General features: G+C 37.2%; 1 protein-coding gene across 1 annotated transcript in view; it reads right to left on the bottom strand.

The window, feature by feature from the left end:
• Positions 1 to 20,931, bottom strand: part of SOX6 (SRY-box transcription factor 6) — a 294,444-nt gene that overhangs the window by 1,638 nt on the left and 271,875 nt on the right. Inside the window, exons 15-16 of the mRNA XM_084631143.1 lie at positions 11,331 to 11,564; positions 8,019 to 8,235 (exon numbers count right to left, since the gene is read on the bottom strand). Of these exons, the coding sequence (XP_084487269.1) occupies positions 8,019 to 8,235; positions 11,331 to 11,564 (451 nt within the window). The remainder of the gene's footprint in view (positions 1 to 8,018; positions 8,236 to 11,330; positions 11,565 to 20,931) is intronic.

Below are 20,931 nucleotides of genomic sequence, written 5' to 3'. Positions count from 1 at the left end.
TATGAGCAGAGAATTTTCGTTTCTTAAGGCTTTGCACAATATGCTTTTGTGACAGAAAAATTCACATGGACACAAAATGTGTCTCTTTCCCTCATTCCACTTCATTACAAACTACTTTCACTATACTGCCAATACATTTTGGGACAAATTCTGCCGCTGGATGTATGCACAGCTTCCAATGAAATTCACAGGAGTGCCCTTGTGAACATGTGAAGATAGAATTCAGTTATTTGCCATCTTTTTATGGTGAAGCCTCCTCTCTCAGTCTAAGACATAGGCCTCCAGTTCAGAACAAAACTTAAATGGAGTTTTGGAGATGAGAATGTTACTCCCCTTGCTAGTAAAGCCTCTGGAGCACCCATCAAATACCAGTTTTAGAAGAATGGTGCTGCTGATGAACAGTTCACAATAAATAAGTTATTCAGTGTGTTTAGTCACTTTTTTTATGTTTGCAAATTGTCTACAAACAGACCCAGATTTTCACTAATTTGTCCCCTATTTGAAATCATTTGATAAATGTTTTGAGCAAACATTTTTCAGCCTATGGTTTTTTTTTTTTTTGCTAATGATTGGCTGCTAGTATTGTTTCAAGTGTTTCAACTTTAACAATTCAATATTCCAACTGTGGGACGGGCTACTTAAGTCACATGGTACAATTTCTGTTCCCTGATTGATTGATTTAAGCTTTACAAATTACTTCTGCGACAAGCCCAAGATTCCCTCTTCACAATCATTCAGACAAAAGAAACAGTCACCTGAAAATTTGTTTGCCAAAAACAAATAAATAAGTGGGTCCACTGATGGTCATAGCACCGTTATTTTTAGAACTCACCAAGATGTCCATGTGTAATTTTCTCATACTATTCACCCAGTTCTAATGCCGCCATTAACCTTTTTTCCTGATATTTCTTTTAATATCATTAATATATTGACAAAAAAACCTTTTGAAGAACTTCACAGTATTAACTCTGAAAGCTCTTCTGAGAAAAGCAGTGCTTTTTATATAGCAACATCAGTGGGGCTTACCCTTCCAATATATAAGCCATTTAGAAACCAATATTTTCAATGTGCGTTATGTGTGTTGCAGTAGTGCCCACAGGTCCCAGTCAGGAACGGTTTCCCACAATTCTGTGTGCTGTGTGCTAGATCTGTTTTCAAGAAAGCACAAAGTGAAGAAATTCCAGAGGGCATTTGTGTGTGACCCTTGACTGTCTAATCCCTAGAAAAACCATATTTTTTTTCATAAGTGGGCAACTGGTTACTAATGGCCAAGATATGAGAACTGACAGTGAAAACAGTGCTCTTGACTGCAGACTGTTCTGTGCTATCCCTTTCTTTGCAGCATTAGAGAAAGATTAGCATTTTCCCTTCTACCATAAGGGGGGAAAAAAATCAGAAGGAGCCATGGAGTGGCATGACAAGAAAGGCAGTGCAGAAGTGCTGCGCGTTGTAGGTAATCTGGGACACTGCTGGGCTTATTTTTTAAGCCATTTATTAAAGGTTAGCAACTCTCTCTCGCATGTCTGCATTTCAATGGGAGGAGAGGGGAGGTATTTTTGCAATAGCATTACATCTCTTCAACACTTTTTAAGGTAAGAAAAAGTGCAGGTTACCTGGGGATAGCGAGGATGAATCTGCAGTGTTGGTATTTTACTCTAGGCATCATCTCTCATGCATGCCAAGTTGTAGCATGAACACAAGTAGTATAACAAATCTGCATAACTGATTTGTGTAACAGGAAAGTAGGTCACACCTTTGGGGCTTAATGAATCCCTCTCAAGAATGCACTTCACTATTCTTCCTCTAGTGAAGTGTAAAAAAGCACACACATGGTGAATGTGCTTACTGACTGGAGTGGGTCAAAACCAATCGATTGTCTGAAGACCTAGACGTGTATTTAATCAGAAATGGGGGAGGGGGTATTTCCACATAGATCATCCTGTGCAGTAAAAAAGATATAAAATAATTCTGGCAAAATCCTGGATCCATTAAAATCAATGGTAGCTTGTGGAGTCATGATTTCTCCCAAAAACTTTCTAAGATTTCAAAATAAAGGATGGATAGGTACTGGATATTAATTATTTCAGGTGAAGTAAAAAAGCAAAAATGAAAAAAACTGAGCTATGTCCAGAGTTAAATGCAAAGGCCCAATTCCAAAAACACTTAAGCATGTGCTTAGTTTTAAGTACATGTTTAAGTCCCATTGACTTCAACAAAACTTAAGTAAATGCTTTACATGAAGGATGTGCTTAAGTGCTTTGCTGAATTGGGACCTAAATGCCCATTTATCTAATCAAACATGTAAACTATTTTTTTCCCTTTTGTGTAATTCTCTTGGTACTTTCTTTTACATTGGTGCATCTGAGAAAGGACTTTGTCATTTTCTAGGAAATAAGATTATTCAGGGGAGAAAAAGGGGTTCATTTAAACTTGCATTCTGTATGCTCTGAATTGATTGATTAGTTGTGGTGTCTAGCATATATTTCAGGTCTTAACTTCATTTTACATTTTTGATTTGCAGTTTACATTAAAAACATTTGTATTTAAAAGTATTTGTTGTCATATTAAATTCTAGATCCTCTAGTCTAGCCAAGCTGTACTAAGCAGAGGACCATAGGCAAAACATATTTTTACATCACCTCTAAGCCTCCCTGATTCTGCTTCACCCCCTGGTTTAAGTTCTTAGTTGCACCCAGCTTGAATGCCCACCAAAGGGCCTTTCCGGAAGCCAGAGATCACCAGAGCACAACAGCGTTCGTGCCTTAGCGGTTACGAGAAGCAGTGGTGTAGAGCTGGCTACACCGGCTCTATACCACTGGTGGACTCTCTTATGCCAGGGAAATCGTCAGAGGGCCAATTAAGCCAGTTCTATAGACCCTTTGCTCTGCTAGTGTTGCAAAGGGGCTGTATTGGGGTCAAGGATCTGGCCCGATATAATTAGACAAGTACTGTAAAGAGCAGGCAACATGAAATTTCTCATATAAACTGACCTGTTGGCAATTTAGTGGTATTAAAATTATTAGGATTTTCCTGGAGCACATTCCATTTTTTGACTTTTGCAAAACTAACTAAACATTTAAATTGGCAAAGTACCATTGTTTGCTGATCCCTTCAGAACTATTTTCTGACAGCTCTTTAAATGACTGAAGCTAAATTGGTTGCGTTAGGGAAAATGCTTATGTGCTACACACCCTGAAACTTACTTCCCCGTAAGGAATAAAATAACAGTAAATCTCACAAAAGCATCCATTGTGTACTTAATTTTAGCTCTTGCTATAGTGGTATAATATTACAGGCTTATTCAAAACAGTAGTCTACCAACATTCAGAATACACACGTATACAGTAGTTACAAATACTGCAAAGGCTTTATTTATAAACATCTCATCGTGGCAAGACTCAAGAAAATTAACGCTCACATTACTTTGCAGATTAATGTATAGAATACATACTTCTATGTAAAGGGTATCAGACTATGAAAATGACTAGGAATTGAATTATTTTTGTGAGAAAAGGTAACAAAATACGCTGTTCTAAGTTGAAATCTCTGAGTCTATGGCATTCCACATGAACATTTACTTAAGGATTATGAAAAAATGAATTGTTGAAGATAAATTGTAAATCACTTGAAGCTGCTTTAATGCTTAGCTTTCACAGAAGGGCTGAAAAGTTCTCATTCAAAGCTTCCCGTAAACAACTGTATCATTACAACTAAAATATTATAAAACATTACCTGGCTGTTTACAGGTTGAATTTCCGCTTTTTTTTTAATTAAATTGTATGTGTTAGTGCATTAAGTTTGAATTATCCTGCCTGATAGTATTCCTCATTTGGGGCAAAATTCACGAATGTATAGTTCCATCACAGGTATAGACACTACTTAAGTCCCACTTAAGTCTTTATAATACTGCTTAATTTGTATGTAAATGATGCATAGACCTTGTGCTGGTCTATTGCATAGATAATAAATATCACCCCTACGGTACAATCTCGCTCTCTGGAGAAATCTCTCATTGAACTTCCCAGGAATTTGCCTAAGTAAGTGGTGCAGAATCTGGCCATTAGTCAGTTTAGTTTTTTGTTCAAAATACTGCTATTTCACATAACAGTTTCTGAGGAAGCATTAACTTAAATTAGTGATGTGTGTCTTACTCTTGATTACTACAGTATTCCACGTACTATATGCTTTTAGAACTAGTGCATGCAGATCTACATTTCAGAAGCCATAGTAACAAAAAGTTTGTTGTCATAGTAGAAATTGAGACAATTTTGCTTTTGAAGGGAATCTGAGCAAACGCCACCCATACACATGACACAATCATTACCCCAGTAACTAAAGGCTCAGTCAGGGGGAGTTGACAGGGCTCAGTACCCTTCAGATACTATGGTGCTAATGGTGGTAGAAGAATTGAACAGAATAGAGAAAAGCAGAAGCAGACGACAATAACACCAACATCTAAACACCACAAATATGTGATTGTATGAAATGCCATGAAGTTTTAATTCCCATGAATTAAATAGGTCTTTCTACCTCCCATCTTCATACACCCTCTATTTATTTCTGCATACTGTGACTATATTTTTGCACATATTATAACAGATTAAACATATGATATGCAATTTAATCCATGTGTTTAAATAAATAAATTAAAAAGAACAGAATTTCTAACTCAAGAACTTTACTGAGAAATCCAAACAGACATCATTTTTTTTCATGTATAGAACTTCAGGGGACTACAACCACATCAGAAACCTGGTGAGATGCTGGAAATGTCCAAACTTGAGTAACTGGAGGAAAGGGAATAGGCACTTTACAAATACATGAATGCCCACAAATACACCACTGAACATGGAAACTCGGAGCACTTTGCCCACTGAAAACTCTCTTTACTGGATCTAAAACAACACTCAGGAAAACACATCAGAACCCCTCACTAGAAGAAACTAGGATTATAAAACCTGAGTTTTGTTTTTTCTCCCAGAAAAAAAAAATCAAACAACCCTGTGGGGTTTGAGGATTTCATTTGGGTCTTCTCATTTTATTTTTGTCTTTTCTGTTCTATTCCATTTTGAAGGATTTAGGTAAACAGAAAATACATTTGAAAGATTTTTGCTCTTAGAAACATTAGGCTCTGATTTCATTCTGAAGTAGAGCTAGTTGGGAATTTTTCAACAAAACTCTTTTTTCCACCAAAAATGCCAGTTTGTTTAACCTGAAACAATTTGTGAAACAGGGTATTTCACTGCATCTCCTGACTTGAAAAGTTTTTGAAAAAAAAAGAGTCTCAGTTGTTGCAATGAAGTATTTTGATATTTTTAAACAAAAAACAATGTTTTTCTGGTTCAATATGACTTTTTGTTTGTAAATTTAAGCTAATTCAACTGAAAAAAGATTTAAAAATCTAAAAGGTCTCAATCAAAACAACACATTTCAATGAACCCAAACCAAACATTTCTTTGATTTTTTGGTTCACGAAAATTTGAGATTTAAACTTTTTGTCCTGCTTGGGGTTGATAAAAATTTTCAAAGTCTTGAAAATATTTGCAAGATGGCAAAACTATTTCCCAACAAACTCTGCTCTGAAGATTGAGCTATAATTTGAATATAAATCTGCATTTGTGAACGTGGTTGTGCACTGTTTGTTACATTAAAATGGTGCCAAACTGTGGCATATTTGAGGGGTTTTGGCCCACAAAGTTGTTTAGTTGAAACATCATAATAGGCTGGATGTTGACAGAGCAAATAAGTAGGTGAAAGTAGGGTAAGCCTAACTAGTTAGTTGACTGGAGACTCTATTGTTGTGGCGCAGTATTTTACTTTAATTGGAAGCATTTGTTTTGAACAATATATAAACTTTTTCTATTTAAGAAATAAATATACTTACCAAGTGAATCATATAGTATGAGTTTTGTGTTTCATTTCAAAAAAAATTTTCTCCAGTTTCTCACTTGGTGTTTTCAGTGGGTTTTGGTTTGTTTATTTATTTGTTTGTTTTTCTGGGAAAAAAAACAGTGGGGGGTTTTTGGGGCGGGGAGGGGGGACGACAACTGTGGAAGGTCAAACAACCACAAAAGAAACCCTGTAAAAACAAATTCAGAAGAACCACACACATTCTAGGTCTCCTCAACTCCCAAATGTAAATACAGATGGAACAAAGAAATGAATCCTTTGTCACCTTTGACTAATCCATGTAATGCGTTTTCATATTCTCTCATGTTTCCAACCAAGGGCCTGATTCCCTCTTACACTAACGTTCCTTTATACATCTTTAGCTGTGTAAAGGGATCTTAAAGTGGTTGTAAATTACATTCAAATCATATCAATATAAATGTAATTTACACTCACTTTAAGGCCTCTTTATTCTGCCAGAGGGGTGTTAAGAGGTCATAGTGTAAATTAGAAGAATCAGGACTCATGTATTTAGAAAAATGATTAAATTCCCATGTTGCCTCTCATGATTCTTTGTGATATATCACAAGGAGACATTAAAGTTAACTTGGGTCATTGGGTTCATGGGGAATAGTTTTTAGTGTTTTTGAAAAACAGCCATTGTGTCATTCACTTTTCTACAAGAACAGAATAATTCTCAATCCTGACCTCCTTATTTTACCTGCTCCTCTGATCCCTACAATGTTGCAACTTAATTATGCTTTGAATTAGCAATTGATTCTTCCGTTGTCTTTTCTCTCACTGTCATGCTATTGTTCCTTTATTTAATTTACCCACATTGCTGCTTTTGGACCTTGAAAATTTATTGTATTGATATGATTTGACTGTTAATCTGCCTTGGAAGAGGTGGATTAGAATTTCACTCCTTTGAACTGAATGTAATTTGTGATATGCTATATCAATTCAGATGTGTATCTGTACAATTTCTGTAACAGCTTATTAATAAACAACTAATAGTGCAGAGTAAGCTAACAGCATCATATTACAGACTCAGAAGTTATATTATCTCTTCATATTTCAAAATACGAAAATACTTCTAGTGACTGATTTAACAAAAAGTCAACATTGTTGCAGGCTGTACCAAGAAATAATTGACTGCAACAGGGAGTTCTACATCCCCAAAATCAGGACACATAACTGATGTCAAGGTCAATTATCTGGTAGTAAAGCACACAACAAAAGGAGATTATTATGATTAGAGAAATGAGCAGAACATTGTGAATTTGGAAGGGCTGGCAGGGGAGATAGCTTTTAGGCTCTTTTTAAACTACCAGAAATATCGCACCCTGGCGCAGAGCATCACAAATTAATTCAGAAGCGAATGGAAGAGATAAATCAGTTCTGATGCAATTGTTTCAGTGGGCTTTCTATCCTGAATCTGGACAATTGGCATACCACTGCATCCTGTTCAAAATACCTTCCACTGTATTTATATCACAAAGTTTGATTAAAACTGTAGTGGGATTTTTTTTTTTTTTTTAGTGCCATACATTCTGAACTGGAAACCTGGCTGATCTATCCCTAGACTTTAAGTCCTTTCTCGCAACACATTTCTTCAAGGAATATTGTATACCACAATAATACATAACCAAAAAAATATTAGGTGCCTTCAAGATGTGCGCATCATTCCCCCAAGCTTCTGCAGAATCGTACTATCTTCTCCCTACTCCTCCCATCCCTAAATCTCTTATTTTCTTCAACCTTGTCTTCTCTAGCACACCTTTTCTACTTTTTCCTGTTGTTCCTGTCTTAATTCTGGGACTGATCCTGGAAACCATCACTACTGAGGGCAGGGCTTGCTAATCACCCACATATGGCCCAATTAAAAATGCTCTGAACAGACTCCAATTGTTTTCAAAGAGTTCTAGAAGCAGGCCCATAGTTAATCAAAGACTACAGTATGTGGCTGGTAATTCTATGTTCAATAGTACATCCTAGGTGTGTTAGCAAGACTTTGCAGATTGTACCCTTAACTCGTACACCCGTCAGGTAAGGAGAACTGTCCACTTGTTTGAAAAACAACATCGTACTACGCTGTAAAAAACAGCAACAGCAATAATAATACTTACCCCACAGTAAAAAACTGCCTCATCTCCTGTCTTCGAGACCTCATCAGTTGTTTATATTCTCCAATACGCAGTTTCTTGCCATCAACAATACAGGTGCGTTTTGGTCGAGGTTTGTATTTGTAGTTAGGGTACTTCTCTAGATGGATTTTACTTAGCCGTGCCTGTTCCTCATAGTAAGGTTGTTTCTCTTGATTAGACATGGATTTCCAGCGAGAGCCTATATGCAGAAACATGATGTTCAAGTAATGCAGACTGAGTTCTAGTTCTAGGCATGGCAAAACACTTTTTTTTTTTTTTTTTTTTTTTGCCATACTGTCTAACAAGTTCACCAGCATTTACAAAACCTGTCTGTGGCCAAGATTTTCAAAAGTGATTAGCTATTTTGGGCACCCAATTTGAGGTACCTCAAAGGGGCATGACTTCCAGAGAGTGCGGGTCACCCGCTTTCTGAAAATCCAGCTCCTTTAAATTGTTTCCAGTCAGACACCTAAAAATTGAGTAATTTAAAATCAATAGTTGCATTTGAAAATATGGATGTTGTGTCCATAACAATTTTTTTCTATTATTCTTTACAATAATGACCTTTGACCTGAGAATAATTCTGTGAGCTATTTATTAAAATGGTGCATCCGATGAAGTGAGCTGTAGCTCATGAAAGCTTATGCTCAAATAAATTGGTTAGTCTCTAAGGTGCCACAAGTACTCCTTTTCTTTTTGCGAATACAGACTAACACGGCCGCTACTCTGAAAGCTGTCATTTATTAAAATGCACATTACTAGAGTCAGGCTGGGTCTACTGTCATTTTGTTGATCTTAAAAGCTTATCACATTGCTCATGTATGCATGCTTCTCCAAGAGTTCTTGAGAACACAGCTTATAAATTTCTAATAATGGATATTAATGCTCTGCTACTTAGCAAGGAAAACTTATGAAAAGCTCACTTATTCACAAAATTACAAATAACCCCTTACTAATAAGACATCTTTAATTTAGTTGCACTTTGATATAACCTTGGCATGCTATTGGCACTCTACAATATTTTAAATCCTATTATGCATATTTTCCTCTGGCCAGATTAAATTAATGTATTGAACTGCACTTAGAAAGTTATATTTTTAAAGGAAAGCATATTTGCAGTTATATACACCAGTTTAATTCTTGTAAACATTCATTGAAAGCTGCGCCAATAAAAGTAGTAAAAAATTCTAATCCAGTTTATACAGGAAGAGGAAAAAGTATTCAGATCTCTTGTATTGTTTATAAAGAATGTTCTAAACTCTTGGAGAGAGGATAGGTTTTGGGGGGTTGTTTTGGGTAAGCAATGCAGAAAGTACTTTTTGGTGTCTTTCAGCTGGATAAAACTATTACAGCTGCGGTAAACGTGGGTGGAAGCTATTCTTTTACCAAGATTTTTCATACATCAACAAATGGAAAAGTTTTATAAATATTATCCATAGCCAGCAATGTTCTGTGTCAGTTCTAATAATTCAGACTCTTTTCTCATTGTCCTGGAAAAGTTGCAAAGATATTATATGGAGATAGACTTATTTATGACAGGTTAATGCTATGGTTAACAAACACACGATTGCTGGCACTTCTGATATATTTATGCTGAAAGTTTACATTTTAATGAATACAGTTACTATACTCCTAATAATTTTTTTCATAGAATGCACACAAATAATATAGATTCCCCATGGCTGCCAACGTTGAAACAGTGCAGGGTTTATACAAAACTGAAAGGCTATTCATATAACTTATTCAAAATGATAGACAAAAATATAAGAACTTCTAAGTGAGATACTAAAAGTTTTAGGACAGAGTAACATTTATTTCTAGAATGTCTTTTTGCCTCTGACAGAAATAACAAATGCATGAGAAACAGCTCTGTTAAAAATGCATTTCAACTCAAAAGTTTACAATAAAATGATTGCAGATGAAACTTGATTTTTACTGTTATTTATTATGAGTTACATTTAGAATCCATCTTTCACTTCAAAGACTCAGAGAACAAATATATGTTTTAACATTTCACTACTCATTCTCACGTATGTTTCTAATTCTCCAGAGAAGTCATTGACTCACAATGTCTAAAAAAATCAGCCAATTTATTTGCACAGTGGCAAAACTCATGTATTGGTGTATGCCCATATCACATGTATATACGCGTTAAATATTACTTCTGAATTGTTAATATTAAGTAATATTTTAATTGTGTAATGCAAGTGTTTCGTTTTATTTTTTCTTCTAACATTGATGTATGTTTCTTTAAAACATTACCTTCAAAGAAAATATGCATTGAATATATGCTCTTTCAAGTGTTATGAAACTTGCTGACCAATAATTCATTTCTGACATTTAATTCTCTGACATAAATTTTTATCTTGGATTTGTATTAAACGTATTTCCAAAATTATTAATGTTACCATAAGAAGTACAGTTTCCATTTGCATGAATCGTGAACTCTTGAGTTCAAATTATTTCTGATGTGATCATACAATGGGTCACTTTACCCAGGAGCCATTGTTACAGTAAACTGGCAATTGGGACAGCCCCAGTTGAACGAGGGAGAATACACAGAGGGGGCTGTCCCTCCCTTTCAGAGTCTCTGCCATTCATTAGCTAAAAGGGGAAGGAAAGTAGCTGATTGGTCCCTCACCCTACCCTAGCCTGAGCCAAGTGGCGCCTCTACCCTGTACTGATAGCCTTGGAGGTGTGTTTTGTGGATATAGCAGTCTGACCAATCATGTGTTTTGGGGTTAGGAAAGAAATGTTTTCTTCCTGTAGGCACCTAGGAAGTTTTTCGCCTTCCTCGCAGCACCCTGGAGGCGCAGTTAAGTTAAATAGTAATAGGATTTAACAATTGACGATAGTCCTTGGAAAGGATGTTAGTTCTTCACAATTTGTGGCTGGTTTCCAGTGAGGTTAAAAGGAACGGTTCCCAGAAGTAAAAGACCTGAGATTTTATTGATGGGCCTTGTGCTCAGGGGATAGCAGAAAACCTTCATGGGCCAAAGTGTCCCCGCCTCCCCAACCCCAGCCCACTTTTTAGTATCCCCGGTCCCACTCACGCAGGGAGGTGGTAAGACTCAGAAGAACATACTGAGTCGTAGGCCAAGGTAGTTCTACAGAGTATCCGTGTAACCCCTGTATTGGAACCACTTCCATTGCTGGTGAGAGTATGGGTAGTGCCCCTGCCCTTTGTTAAGTTTAATAAATTGTGGTCTGTTCCTTAAACATCCATCCCTGCATTTGTCCTAGTTTGCTGCCACATCTACATCAGTCACAATATATTTATTTCCTTGTACTTACCTAGGATTTTGCTGATATTGGAGTTGTGCATGTCAGGAAAAGCTTGGAGAATTTTTCTGCGTTCATCCTTTGCCCAAACCATGAAAGCGTTCATTGGTCGCTTGATATGCGGTTCACTACTGGCTCGGCCCCGTGCATCCCTGTAGACTCGAGCTTCAGCCACAGTGGCACCTCCTGTTGGCCAACAATAATACTGCTGTAGTTTAGCTGCAGAGCCATTCATTGCTTTACTTCCTGTAATATCAAGGCAGGAAGAAACAAGATGGATGCAAAGCATTATTATTTCGATTACAAAACAAATTCTTATGCCTTGTTCATTTTAGCTTCATTTTTTCCTCTCCCCCACCCTTGCTTCCAGATCTATACGAGGAGATAAAATAGACCTAATTTCATGATTCCAATGTAACCATCCAAAGGCAGTCTTAACAAGATCCACAATACCTGTATAAGCCAACAAGTTGTTTGTATTGATAATTATATTTTACTTCTGTCAAGGTACCAAAGTCTAGACCAAGTTCTAGTTCTGGGTTCTAATACTGCGTGTACATTTTGTATGCTCCATGGGTGCAAGTGTATAAAAGTTACACGTGAGGATCAAACAGTGATGTAGAATTGCTCACACAAGTACTTCCCAATGACTCTTGTGGAACATATCCTAACATTTCATAATAAATTATATAGCCTATTCTTAATCTGTGGGTACATGTTGCACATTACATAGGTCTGATTCTGCTGGGGGCTGAGCATCCTCAGTTCAAATTTCTTTCAATGATAACTGAACATGGGTCAGCATCATGCAGGATCAAACCACGCATCTGTAATACGGTAGTTTGCAGTCAATGGGTATGCATGCTAATACCAGAGCAACAGGTTGGTGTGACTAGTATATTGGGTTCCCCTTGACAATAATTCTTCAGTGAATCTTGATGGCCTGCCATTCCCCAGCTCCAACTCAGCTGCGCATGCTCTAACCTGAGATGGATCTTGGGCTGTACCCAAGCTCAGTATTCTTGACAACAAGCAGTCTTAGCTGTACTGTACATTAGAATGCACACAACTGAACATTACATGGTAGGAACTGCCTGATATAGCTGAGCTGTGACGCTGGTAAACTCATGTCCTTGTCCTGGAACTTTTGGAATCATAATTGTAATATACACTTTTAAGGCCGGAACATAGCTGTGAACAGAGAAGCGGAAAAGGCTGCACAGGAGAAAAGTGACAATTTTATTTTAGGCTTCAACACCCTACACTCCAGTGCTTTGATAAAAACAAAAAGGTGGTTGTGTCAAAACATGACAATAAATTAGCACAATAATGTGCCTCATTATTTTTCTGTAGCAGCGTGAAGGTAATTTATATTAACCAAAAATATAAGGTCAGATATTTAGCTTCTGCAAAGTATCATTGTTCTATTGTCTTCGATGACTGGCTTCTAGTTTTTAATTATGCAGAATCCTAATTTTGCTAATTTATTGGGAAAATATCATATTTTATATACACAACAATTTAATTCCATGTAGGCAATTCATTTACATGAAAAAAGTCTTAGAACAGAGGATGCATAACTAATACACTACCTTTTTGCCACCATGCCCACAGTACATTAATTTCATTTAAAAGGCACTGACCATACAGGATAAATTGATTTCACTTTATATGGCGTTGACAGCCATGTTTATTGTGCAGTGAAATGTAGTGTAGTTTCAAGCGGACAATATCCATCAACATAGGGCAATATGCTGACTGCTGGGCCAGATGAAGACATACATTACCCTGGAAGCAAAACACTCATTCAGATACGACAGTGTCTCCTCCTGAGGATCACTGTGGAAATTTATGATGCCCCCAATGCCATTACTTTACAACTGACACTGATTCAGCAATTTATATACTTACATGTGTGCACATAGAAGACAGGTTTGCGGCAAATGTCAGATGCAAAAATATTTTAATATTATTCTGAGTTAACTACTGTGTCACAGGTGTTCAGCATTTACAGATGGTTACTATTGCTGCTCTCTTTCTCTCTTGCAATAGGGAGTAATGGTTTTGCTGAGTGGGTGAAGATAAAGATATGCTTCTAGGACTTAATCCAAAGGCAACTGGAGTCAACAGGAGCCTTTTCCCTGTCTTTAAATGGGCTCTGGATCAAACTCTTCCTGCACGTCGTCTCAAATAGAATATATCTTTATTTTAAAATTGGGATATTTTTAACTGGGGTTTCCTATGTTACCGTGGTTTAGTGACTTCGTTCTAATAGGTAGGACTAATACAAATAATTGAAAAATGTATATATAATTATATGGAAATTATTCCATTTTTAAAAATATCAAAATTTGCAACAACTATGCAATGATAATGCAGCATTATGAAGCTAGTTGACCAATGAAAAAATATGAATCCTTATTCTGTGCAAAATTGTCAAAATTTGCAACAAGTTATTCAATCAGTTCTACTGATAGAAAAGGAAAAGAGGGAAAAACATTGCTCTACCCAGCTGATTAATACTGTGATAGGGCAATTTCCTGAAGTGCCCTTGAAAAACTTTACTGAATTCAGTTTAAGTATCTTTGGGTCCATCATACTAAACACAAAGTTCATGCATTATTGTTGGCCAGGATTTTATGTAACCTCTGTAGGATGCTGATGTGATGGAAGGCCAATAGTGAACAATGTGTCGGACAAGATTAGACTTTTGGGACAATACGTGTGAAGTGGATTTCCTGGGAGAGAGACTTTTTTTTTTTAAAGGAGAAAAGATGGATGCACTAAAAAAAAAAGAGAATGCAATTTCCCCCCCTCTGGTTATGCAAAATCCTAGCCTTTTGAAGCTTTGCTCTTAAGAGTGGACTTTTTGTCTGCTGCTCACCTGTTATACAAGGCCATGATCAAAGATCCAAGCTATATAAAGGAAAGCCTAAGGGTGTGTCTACACTTGAAATGCTGTAGCGCAGCCGTAGAGCTTCAGTGTAGGCCTACAGCAACGGGAGGAAATCTCTTGTTGACGTAGTTAGTCCATCTCCCCACCTCCCCGATTTAACTTCTGAGTGTAGATCTGGCCTGAGCTATTCATGGTTGTTCTGGTTTTGAATCTGAGACAGTTATGAACTTGTAACCACCTGGAACGCCCAGTTGTGGGATTTTGAAGAATTAATACCTAACAGAACCTGAGCTTAGGGTCACCTCTGATAAACATTTTAGTGTGTGTGTGTAGTTTTAGGCAGTTTGGCATGCTGGGAATATACATCGTTGACAGAGAACTATGCAGTCTGGAAAAATCCCAGTCAGGAGGGAGAGAGACATGGGTCTCTACCCAAGAAAGGGGACTGCTGAGGATCTAGGAACCTTAAAGTGGGTGCCCTTGGTGAACCATGGAGGGTAAATACAGGCACAGTTGCCCTGAACTGTGACATATATAATGATTTTACACCTTCTACCTTCATTAACTTGCTTCCTTGTTATAGTCCCAAGTCAGCAAAGTGCTTAAGCACATCCCTAACAAAGCGCATAAATGCTCCTTGGAACTACTCACATGCCCAAGTACTTAGCTGGATCAGTGCCAATGAGCTTCCTTCCCACCTTTCTGCCAGCTTCCCTTAAGTCTGACACAGACTGAAGAGACTGCAAGTGGCAGGAATTTATGGGAGGGTTTAATCATGAGGGAGTAGCCACAAACCTTCCAAGAATTTCTGTTTACCAGACATGGAGAAAGGGAGGGTCTATCTATCCTTGGGCCAAATGCTGCACTCATACATCCCACCACCATTATACAAATAAATGGATTTGGCAAAGAATATCTAAGAAAGGTGGGGGGGGGGAATCTTCTCTCAACCTACTGGTATGATGCAGATGGCTGCTTAACACTTCCACTGCCACTATAGCCCATGATTGTGCGCGGGGCCTTTCCGCATCATCAGATTTGAGGCCTGTAGATCCACATAGTGGTGGATCTACTGGCCCATCCCTGGATTGCCTCACAAGCTCCTTCCCTGCTGCTACCTTGCAGTAGTTCTGAAGTGAGGTTTCCCTGTTCTCAGGAGACAGGTGACACTGCTTCCCAACTTCACACTCCCTGCCATATTTCCAGTGATATCACTCCACTCCAACAGCATAAGCAGAGGGGAGCATCTGGCTCCTGATGTCTGTAATTACAGTGTAATGATCAATAATTAAATAAAGGAGGAAACTACTGTAGTCTAACACAACTGCATGCAAAACATGCTCATATAACACCAAAGGAGGAATCAGGAAAACAACCTTTAGCTCTGAGCACTGTATACAAATGAAAAGAGTTACTTTGGAGAGGTATAATGCATTATATAGTCTCTAAAAGTAAAACACTGAATTCCCTTGTTCTGGTCAGCTTTTGTGCCTGCAGAAGTAACCAAGATAATAACACCACAAAAATTTCAAAACTTATTTTAAAAAAAAATAATTAGTATTTAAAATACAATTTATTTTGAAAATCATGTCTGGATTTACATAACTGCCACACCATGCCATTTACAAGCGACTGTGTTTATCTACAGTTGCCATTGCTAGGAAACAACTCTATACATTTTTGATTGCACCAATATGTACAGTTGGCCAATGAGTTTGTCTTTAGGTCTTTCTAATAAAGTTTTGGCCTGATCCTCTGGTTCCAATGCAGGAAAACGTCCATTATACTTCAATAAGACATTTGTAGGACTGAATTCTTTATTTCGAGAGATTATAATTTGGAATAGGAAAATGAAACTACAACCCTTGTAATCTATTTTAAATTATTTTTTTAGGGAATGATTCTAATTACAGTAGTAGTAAACTGCAAACATCCCAAAAAGGACACAAAGTTTTTGATGCATCTACTTTGAGCAAGTCCATACCTGAAGGATTGGAAAAGGCAGCTGAAGAAAGTTGAGCTTTTCTCTGCTTGATCTTTGAGTGAATATGTGCAGCTAGGCCCAAGGGCTCTCACAAAAGAATCTGTGCAAAATGAGCTTCTAAAAATAATTACCAATCACACAACCTGTCTGTCCTAAGCGTCCCACAAGTGCAGGAGTATGTTCAATATACTATACATTACAGAAAATGCTTCTGTTTGCAAAAGGTATAACTGGAGAGCAAAAATTCTTAATGTTCACTGAGGTTATAACTAAGGCTTTAATGATATAAAAGAGGCAGATGTAAATGTGGTCTTGCAGGTTGAAACCCATAACAATAACTATATTTCAAACTGCAGGTCAGCTCTAAACAACTTCAATCTGTCAATCAAATATCAAAAAAGCTCTTTCACCCACATACAGAATTTCAACAGGTTTTACAAGCCACGTTCTTGTTTTGTGCTGATAGTTACAATAATGAGTGAGCCAGAAACAAAAGAGAGACTATTCTGGAATTTGAAGAGCAAAGGATATGGAAGACTGTAAAGTGGTAGGGGTTTTAGCTCTAATTCATAGGGAGAGTTTGCTCATCATTATCTAATAAAATCCCTCTGCAAAATAATATGTACAAATACACTACTAACTGGGGGAAAGTTAAAACAAGTGTGTGTCTGTGGTGACGAATGGGCCATTCACTAATGTACTGTTCATAATACAGCCACAGAATGGGAGTCTGACTTCCAGAATGAGGAGTTTGGTCGGGATTCAAAATTTTTACAAAAACAAAATTTGGCTGCCCTATTGGCTTAGTTGGCAGGGAAATCTACTCCTCAGCCCAGCAGAGGCTGGGGCTATAGAAGTGTCACTTTCAGCTTCTGAGGGTATAGGGCTGTTTTGCTTTCCAGCTCTTCAGCTTCTGTTGGGCTGAGCCATGGATGAGATAATACAAAACAAAAAGCAGATTAGAGGACAGCGATCACTTTTTGTAGATGCACAGTGTTTAACTCCTCTGGAGAAGTTAAATTCAGGATTAGCATATGAAGACTAAACATAGTCAAAGGACAGTACAAAATGAAGGGGAAGCTAAAATACTGTGGCCCTGATCCGGCCAAGCACTTACACTTTAAAAAATCTTCTACAACCAGATGAGGCTAAGCGTTTTTTTCGGAGGATAGATAGGGGAGAAGGAGGGTGCTTTCTATGAATAAGAGCTGGGAAGAAGTTTGGTCAGAATCTGGAGAGAGGAGAGGGTGGGGGAAAGTATTGTCATGTGAGTGGGATGTTGGGGAAATTATACTGTAACTTTTGACATATTGCTTATTTGTTGTTTGCCTATATCTGTTTGTCTGTCCTATCTTTTAGATTGTAAGCTCTTTAGAGAAGGGACAGTCTTCTGTGGCTGAAAGCATGGCTCTCTTGAAGATAATAACAAAACTCCTATCAACTTCAACATCTCTCTGATCCTTTATAGCCTCCAGGTGCTGCCCTGTCCTCTTATTTGGGCAAATAGGAGACCCTGGTGGCCACATCATAAAATACTTCATGCCAATATGAACTACTAGCATTGCTATTGCTGGTTACAGGAGAGACGCTGAGGACTGAATGGGCATTGAAACTGGAATGATACACTTGTTCTTAGAGATGGATCCCTCCAGAATATGGGTAAGGATAAAATAGGTTAGAGTGAAAAAAATAACTTTGCAACTCTCTGTTCTGCACATCCTCTGAGGACAGAGGATGGCAGCCTCCAGTACAGCTTGTCTGATATTTTTACAAGCATGAAAAACAAAAACACATCTGAAATTAATGGATGGGCAAAAGCTTTAGAGAGTTGAAAAATACAACAAATACCTTTTCATTGAACGAATAGGTTTAGATACAAATTCATACAGCTGATTTTGCAAAATGTGACAAAATTTTCTGCTTGATAGCAGAATATAAGGACTGATCCAAGTTAGGTCCTAGGTTTATAGACATATTTCTTATCCCTTCTCTGCCTTTTTACCTCTTTATTTTCTTTACATCCCCATCCACACATAGATGACACTTTATTACCAGCAAGGAACGTAGAATATACGGGCACTTAAAGAGCCACTGTCAAATCCTACTCCCATCAATTGTCTGGTGTGAGACACTCTGCAATGCTAACAACGGAACAGAGAAATCACTAGCCCAAGGGGTGTGAAGTCTGTAGCCACTCTGAGGCACAGGTATCCTGCATGGCAGTGTCTGGTCTCCAGGCTGCCTTCACTCCAAACACTAAACAAATATTATTCAGCTGGGATTCTAAGGTCCAACATTTCTCATGAACAGTACTTGTAGCCTGGAAGGGAAAAGAACCTGAGGAAAGTATGTCTGATTTATTAAATTAATTGTAACATTTTAATGGGATCTAAAATATTTCACCTCCGAAGACATTTAAACATGCTAAATAAATGCTAAGAATTAAAAATCTACTGTAGCAGAGGCTACATCTCACATTAATGCAACACTCAGTTATGATATTCTTAGCAAGTGTTACTGCAGATAATGCTTCTATTTTCCCTATTAGAGACTCCATTCTCTTTAAACATCAACAAGAAGAACCAAAAGGGAATTCCCTAAGGTCAGCTCTGAGGAAACACAAACCTCTAATTCAATAACTCTGCTACTGCGTTGAAGAAGGCCTTATTATTGCAACATCCATATGGAGTCAATTGGACATTAATGACTAATCAATCCCTCCCTCTTCTATTCTACTTATAGTGTCACAAACCGTGTTTAGATTAGCCCATTTCCTGCTTAGGATCGCTCAAGATGTCTTTTGTTCTTTCAGGGCTGGCCTGATGGAGGCAGCTTAAACAAACACACGACCCAAGTGGCGCAGGAGTTATAAACTGCCATATGTGAATGAACAAAGGAGCCATACTAAAGCCTTTTGTGGTATTTGTTAATGTTTTTCATCTGAGCTTAAAAAGACCTAATGACTTTGCGGTGAGCTGATGCATGTGGCTCGTGGCTTTGCAAAATGAAGGAAATTCTAAGCCAGTTATATAGCAGCATATATTTTCCAAAGTCCCTTGTTTTCAGCTTTGGTGGCACTGAGCTTCCTTTTTATTACATTTGCTTTACATATGCAAACAAAATGCTTTATCTTAATTAAAACAGAGCATTGATACACTTGAACACCTACACAAGTTACATGCTTTTTTCTCCATTAAAAAAATGAAAAGTGAAATATTTTTTGTGTGTAAAATAAAATCAAGTCTTCTAAGTTTTATCAGTTGTAGCAGTTCACTCAACAGTGTAAGTGCTGATTTGTGACTTGAATTTAAACTCTGAAACAATATTTTTAAATAGGCTATTATCACCTCCACAAACAGCAACCAGTTTTGTCCAAATCCGCAAAGTTCAAATGAATCAAAACCCTTAAATGCAGCTATTTTCTTGATGGTTTACACAAACAGTTTAGATTACTTGACCACATTTTATGGCAAAACTAACCCTTATTGAAATGTGGCATGGTAGACACTCGAAAACAATGAAATCATCTATTAAATAATACAGAACTGTGTTAAATTACTGTACAGGGTCTGATTTAAGCCCACAATGGTAAGGTTATTTCTCAGTGCTGTAGCACAAATGGAATGAAAAATGAGTCTTTCGGGACCTGAGAAACTTCTAGGTACAAAGAAGGATGCTGAAGTAGCCTTGATTTTATATTTCTGGAAAATAAATTAATTAACTGTAATAAAAAGTCTTTGCATTCACATGGCAATTTTCATTGGAGGAACTCAAAATGCTTTACAAACATATGCAAAAGCCCCCTTTTGAAGTAGGTATCATTTTACTGAGGGACAAAGTCAGAGTTGCAGGTCATACAATTTGCCCAGTGCCAGTGAAGAGAGTGGAATTATCAGTCACCAGGTCTAAACATTATATACATTGCCTCCCTATTGATATCATTTTTTGCATTTCATGTTTATTTTGAAATTAAAGTATTAACTGTCACAGATTAGATATGCAGGTTGAAGCACTTTCTAATGCTTGATATTATTACTATTATTAAAAGATATGACACACTCCTCTGATATTGTAGTTGCTTTTTTGGAACAATTATGATGACAATTAAGTGGCATTATTGTATATACTGGTATATACTATATATTGTATATAGTGGTATATACTATACCAATCAGTTTCAAAGCCAAAACAGTACTAATTCACATGAAAGGGATTTTTATTTGATATCAGATTAGCCCTTTAAGAGCCAATATATCATCAGTGGAACTGATACCAACATGATTGCAAACACCTCCTGACATGATGATACCTATATGATTTATAAACCAAGATACTGATTTTTAAAACACAGGGACATATTTTACAGTCTCACTCAGACATGATATCAAACAAAGTTTTGCCAAAACTAGATCTGCCAGATTTGGACACATTCATTTCTTGGCCATTATTTATTTTATTTTATTTTATTTTAAGATGGAGAACAAAGAATGACCATTCTTTTTAGAGAATAGCAGCAGCACAACTTCAAATTTTACAAATACTTCTTTTTAGGCAGAGATGAAGGCAAAAAAGGGTCTGAAAACTGAGAATAAGCAACTTTTCTTGCCCTATTACAGCAAAAATATGACTTCAAACAATTAAACTATCACATGGTTTATAAGGAGATATTCTGTGTTGACTTTCTGGGAGAGAAGATGTATGCAGCGCAGTTGTAGCCATGTCAATCCCGAATA

This window comes from Lepidochelys olivacea (genome assembly GCF_965140295.1).
Source record: "Lepidochelys olivacea isolate rLepOli2 genome assembly, chromosome: 6".
Lineage (NCBI taxonomy): Eukaryota > Metazoa > Chordata > Testudines > Cheloniidae > Lepidochelys > Lepidochelys olivacea.
Note: the sequence above shows the minus strand (reverse complement) of the source record. Positions and strands in the feature narration are given on the sequence as shown.